At 56.6% G+C, this 6000-nt stretch overlaps 1 protein-coding gene across 1 annotated transcript in view; it reads right to left on the bottom strand.

Moving 5' to 3' along the window:
- Nucleotides 1–639: 639 nt before the first annotated feature.
- The window catches only part of PACRG (parkin coregulated), a 285139-nt gene continuing 279778 nt past the window's right edge, over nt 640–6000 (bottom strand). The window contains exon 5 of the mRNA XM_087817736.1: nt 640–1077. Within this exon, the coding sequence (XP_087673862.1) occupies nt 917–1077 (161 nt within the window). The 3' untranslated portion in view covers nt 640–916. The remainder of the gene's footprint in view (nt 1078–6000) is intronic.

Here is a 6000-nt window from a genome sequence, read left to right as displayed (position 1 = left end):
GCCCGCCAGGTCCTGGTGTGGAGGACAAGCATTCAGTCTACCTGCTTTTTTTTTTTTCTTAATATACCTTTATTGATTTCAGAGGGAGGAAGGGAGAGGGGGAGAGAGAGAGCGAGAAGCGCCAATGTGAGGGACACATCGATTGGTTGCCTCCCACACGCACCCCGACTCGGGGCGGGAATCGTACCCGCAACCCAGGTACATGCCCTTGACCTGGAATCGAACCCATGACTCTCCCTGGTGCAGGCCGACGCTCCAACCACTGGGCCACACCGGCCAGGGCTCAATCTAGCCTTTTTAAAAACCATGTTTCCGTGTTCCTTTCCCCGCAACCCTGCATCCCCGCCTTTCTCCCCACGTGGCCCGGGCGCTCCTCCTGGTCGCCCACCGCGCTCCGGGCTGGAAGCATCAACCGCGGCTACAGCCGGAGTTCGGGAGGGGCTGCGACTGTCCTCCTGCGACTGGAGCCCGGGTTCGCGGGTGTCATCGGATGGCAGAGCGCGGCTGCCGGGAGGGGCTGCCGCCGGGCGACCGTCTCCCACCGCCAGCGCCCGTGTCGCGCCCGGCACGGCGGCTCCCCTCCAGCCTCTGACGTCGCCCCGGGGCAGGCGGACACAGCACAGCAGTTGCTGAATCGCGTATGAAAGTTACAGTTTATTGTCTACACAACGGGAGGCTGGGCTCGGACTCCTGTTCCGTGCGAGCCGCACAAGGAGCCGATTCTCCTCCCGGGACAAATGAGCACAGTACACTGTTGTAATCTAAGAAACAGGCACTATTTATGTATCGGAAAGGCTCGCCCCAACAGGGCGCGCGGCCCGCCCGGACCCGCCGCTGCAGCAGCTGGAGGGGGCCACCGAGGGCGGGACGCGCGGGCCCCGGACCCCGGGGCTCCCTGCGACCCGCCGTCCCCGCGCTAGTTCAGCAGGCAGGACTCGTAGGTGGGGACCATGTACTTGATGTTGATGAAGGCTTCCTCGCCCCCGTAGCGCTCGAAGGCCCCCAGCGTCTCCTGGATCAGGTCCCCCACGTTCTCGCGCTTCTGCTGGCTGTAGTCGATGCCGTCTCCGGAGTTCACTGAGTCGGGCAAACACACAGAGAGGCCCGTTATTGCTTTTCTTTTCTTCCCTTTTAGGCTAATCCTCACCAAAGGATATTTTTTTTCCATTGCTTTTCAAAGAGAGCGGAAAGGGGGGGAGAGAGAGCGAGAGCGAGAGAAACATCGATGCGAGAGGGACACATCGACCAGTTGCCTCCGCATGTGCCCCAACCGGGGCCGGGGAGCAAACCTCGCAACCCGGGAATGTGTCCTTGAGCGGGAATCGAACCCGTGAACCCCCTCGGCGTGCGGGCCAACGCTCTGCCCACTGAGCCACACCGGCCAGGGCCAGGGGCTCGTTATTTCTCCGCAGTTTCCCAAAAAGTCCCGGATGCCAGTCCAGGCACCTCCTGTGCGTGCCGGTTAGGGGACGCAAGCGGTTAACGTTTTAGGAGTTTTGGGAGTGGGGACAAACATACAAAAGCACAGAGCCCCGGACTGGAGCTGATGAGAATTCCTCCGCACTAAAGAGACAACAGGCTAAACGGGGCCGAGGTCGCCCTGGCACTGCGCAGTTCACGGCCGAGGGGACCTCGGCCTCAGATCTGACCGTGACATCGAGACTGTCCTCTTGGGCCTCGAGTTCTTCCAAACCCCGGCACGGCCCGTTTAGAAGGAGCCGTCTCGCATCAGGTCACGCCGTGGGCCCCCTGGGACTTAGACGGAGACCCTTTGGAACGAGAGGCTGGGCCCATCCCCGGGGCTCTGTGGCTTTTGTACGTGCTTTTAGCTCTGTCCCCTCCCCCCAAGCATCCGCACCCCAAGGCTCGTTCTCTGGAGTTGGTCCCATCCCTCTGGGTGCAGGGGGCTGGGAGGACCTGCCGTAGATGCTGTGAGGGCCTCTGACTGACCCCTGGACGTCGGGTGACAGTTTTAGTGATGGTTTCTCGGGCAGTTCCTGCTGGTCTCGGGGCCTCTCTACATCCAGACGGGTGGTCAGGCCCTGGAGGACCTAGCAAAGGCCCAGCCTCACAGAGCCGTGAAGGGACCACCGCGGCCGCCCTGATACACCTTCGGGGCGGGTGGCATGACCTGCGTGCGCACGGGACAGCCAGGCCCGGGGCACACGCCTGCCGGCGGGCACGGGGAATAGGATATCCTGGCTGACGGTGCTGAGTGGTGACGGGCTGCCACCGGTTCCTTACGGACAGAGATCCTCAAACCAACCACTAGTCAGTGGCGCCTTTTGTTGGCACGTGAGTGTGAAGGTCAAGAGCTGGATGGGCCCCGGGACACAGTTTCCCGCGGGAGGCGGGGGTGGGGAGCGCAGGCAGGCTCGGCCCGCCCCGTTTTCCACCGCCCTCCGGAAGGCTGGCAACACGCGGTTCCAACAGTAACCTATTCTTGCTCCTTAAAATACACTTAACCGTGGGAGTGAGCCAACTATGTAGCTCTTTTGTTTCTCGACAGTGGATAAACCTGGTGATAGAGAGAACAGAACAGAATAGAAGCTGCTGATGCAGAAAGTGAGTTGGAGTTGAAATATTTTGTGGTTGCAGAATATGTATCAATGGGGCAGGGGAAAAAAAAAAAAAGACCAGAGAAGGGACACATCCTTCTTGTCCCTGCTGTAAGGACGACGGGGACCGCTCAGGGCCAGGCCACGGGGAGAAACGGAGCAGGGGCAGCGAGGTGGGGTCGGGGTCTCCGAGAGCCTGAACTTGAGGGGAGGGAGTGAGCTCCCCGTTTTAAATACGCCTGGTGCTGTGGGAACAGGGTGCTTGAAAAACCCGTGTGCGCAGTGGTTAGAGCGCTGGCCCCCACTCCAAAGGGTCTTGGGTTCGATTCCCGATCAAGGGCACATATCTGGGTTGCAGGTTCCATCCCCGGCCCCAGTCGGGGTGCATGCAGGAGGCAACCGATCGATGTTTCTCTCTCCCCCCTCCCCCCGTTCCACTCTATCTGAAAATGGAAAAGCGCGCCTTCGGGTGAGAAACAACCACAGCAAACAGAACCCACCACCGGTCACTCACAGTGTCGGCCCCGATTAGGAAGGCGCCGCCTCAGTTTAGGAGGCTAGGCGTCTACTTCATGTCCAGCGGCTCAAAAGATAGGTTGATGATGCGAAAGCTACGTTTCACCTATAACCAAACAGGCAGGCCCGTGAGAAAGGCCTGCGCGGGCCGCGTTTCCAACGGGAGCAGCGCGGGGCAGACGGGGTTCGATCCTGGGGTCCTGCCTGCGGGAGGCGGGGGCTACGGCCTGCACGCTGCTTCTGGTCGGGGGCTCTTCCAGGCGCACCTGCTCTCCTGGGTGCCGGCGTGGTTTTGGTTATGCAGGCGATACGTGGGACATACGGGTCCGCGTTTTCTACCGAACCCTCTCTGGACCGCCCCAACCCGGAGGCTGTCTCTTTCTAGATGCCATTTTGGCCCGAAGTGGGGCGTGTTGGGACGAGTTCCCGGCCCCTCTCGAGTCCAGCAGCGGCATCCTCCCGGGGCCTGAGCTCAGCTCGTGGGGCAGTGGCTGCCGGGACACCGCGTCACCAAGGGCCGCTGCAGAGGGAGGTGACAGGGGACACATGCACACGTCACACGTCACACGGGCGTCTGCTAAGCGGCGCACATGGGCCGGCCCCAGGCTCATATCGCATATTGTGATGAAATGCACTTAGAGTAGTTTTGCAGTTTCTAGACTTCGTGGGAGATTTTATTCTTTCCCTTTTAAAAAGTTATTATGATTATAGGAAAAAGGGAAAAATGAAAGAGGGACAATTTGGGTGGCCAAAGCAAGGACTTCCCGCCCAAGGGCGGGGCTGCTTCTCACACTGAGGAGCACCTTGGGTGGGGGCACCCAGGACAGTCCTGCGATGCGATGTCCCCTCTGTAGGCTGAGCTCTCGAGGAGGCACCACGGGGCAATGATGCGAGAGGAACAAAGCCCTTGCCTAACTGGCCACCCTCCCCGTAGGACCCAGGGGTCATCTACACCCGCCAGGAGACAGGACAGGCGCGGGCACCCTGAGCTCACAGAGCCTCGGCGGAGGCGGCCCCCTTGCGGCCCCGGGCACACGACACAGAGCAGCTCGCAGGGAGCACCGCGTCCCTGGTGACGAGTGGCCGGCGACCGGCTTCGCGGGCCCTGGGAACTCTGGTTCCACGGTGCGTGTCCATCAGGGCCGGACAGTCTCCGTGAAGCCGCGCCGAGTGGGAAGTTTAGAAAATGCTAACAGAAGAAACGGAATCATTTCCTTCTGGATCAGAAAAGGCATTTTTGGTTTCCTCAAATGCTAAGTTAAAAAATTCCAAGAACTCGAGAGCCCAGCTGAGGGAGGCTTACCTGTCAGGACCTGTAACCTTCGATGGCATCAGCCACAGCTAAAGCTGTGTCCCTGCCCATGGGTGTCAGTCACGTCATCGCTCTGGAGACAGAAAGTGAGCCCTTGGGGCCTGGGTTCAGGTCCTGACAGGTACGTGCAGGTGGGACCTACCACAAATATTATTATTATGTTTCCTGATGACATGAAACCCTCACAGCTTCCTGCTGGACGACTGAACAAATTCTCCCTTTGGGTTTAGTGGGTCAGCAGTGACGGGTTCGAGGTGACCCAAACTGTAATTCCCTGTTTGCTCATAAACTAACATTTTCCAAATGAGATGTATTAAAAAGGTGACTCATTTAACAAGGTGTCATTAAAAAGATAACTCATAATATTTATGGGTTTAGAAATGGCTGCTTCCTCCACCCCCTTTTTAATAATAATTAAGAAAGGGAGAAAGGAGAGACATAAGTACATTTGATCTTTTAAGAAATTTTCAATTCGAGACCTAGATTAAATTGCCAACATTTGTTTTGCCAGAAATGTCTGTTTATTTGGAGTTAGCTTGAACTCAATTCACTTTATAGAAATGGTGTTACCTGTTTTGGAATAAAAAAAACCTTTCTCCCATAAAGTTTGGAGAATCACAGTGGAAACCATTGTGGGTTCCAGTCTGAGCCTCCCTGGAGATGAGGGGACAGGAGAGAAAGGAAGGCGGGAAGGAAACCGAGGACCGAATTCACCCTACACCAGTAGAAGGAGCCTTTGGGCTCATGTTTGGAGGTGATGTCCCTTCAGATCCTAAACAAATGCCTCTTCCACTTTCTAGTTTTAGCTTTGCTATGGTACTTTGAGGGGCTCGGTCTTTTTTTTTCCTTGCTTAACCGTAACATGTGTCCCGTTCAGGAGTCCTGCGAGTCTGTGTTTGGCCTAAGCTTAGCCAGCCCTTCCTTGGGTGGCTTCAGACCCCCTTGTGCAGTCCGGTTTCCAACATACCCTTCAGCCCGGCTCTGCGGGGGGCAGTCCCAGAGGCTTGGCTCATGGCGCGGAGGTGCGGATCCAGGTCGGGATGGTCTGCACCCAAAAACGTATAACCGCAGCATCCGGCACGCGAGCGATGCCCGAGGGCTTAAACACTCCAAGTCTTCTCAGGTCTTGAGGACATGAATGGAATTCACAAGATTTCTTTCCTCTTAAGATAAAAGCCATGAAGCAAGACCCCGATTCCCAGGGGGAGTCTCTCTTCCTTTCTTTCTGACACAGAAGGTGGGCGGCTAAAGCCAGAGGCCACTGAGCCATCACGGGATTGACGGCTCGGGGAAGAGTTTTCACCTTCTGAATGCGGGCACCGATCGCTTGGGAAACTGAAGACATCATCTTGGCCCAATTGTCGATGAAATATTTAAACTTCCCATCAGATAAACAGTGAAAATTTCTAAACAGTGGCCGTTTCCAACTACAAAGTAGGTTTATTCCTACTTTAAGAAATGAGCAATGACAACATTGGTGTGTACTGGCGTAGTGGAAAATACTGGACTTCAAGGCAAATAACTTGTAATACAATATTTCAATAACTTAATAGCTACAACGATCAATAACTTCCTAGGAGCTTAACCGTAGACGGGTGACTCAACTTCTCTGAT

This window comes from Miniopterus natalensis, chromosome 5 (genome assembly GCF_054644295.1).
Source record: "Miniopterus natalensis isolate mMinNat1 chromosome 5, mMinNat1.hap1, whole genome shotgun sequence".
Lineage (NCBI taxonomy): Eukaryota > Metazoa > Chordata > Mammalia > Chiroptera > Miniopteridae > Miniopterus > Miniopterus natalensis.
This window is presented reverse-complemented; position numbering and strand designations above follow the sequence as displayed.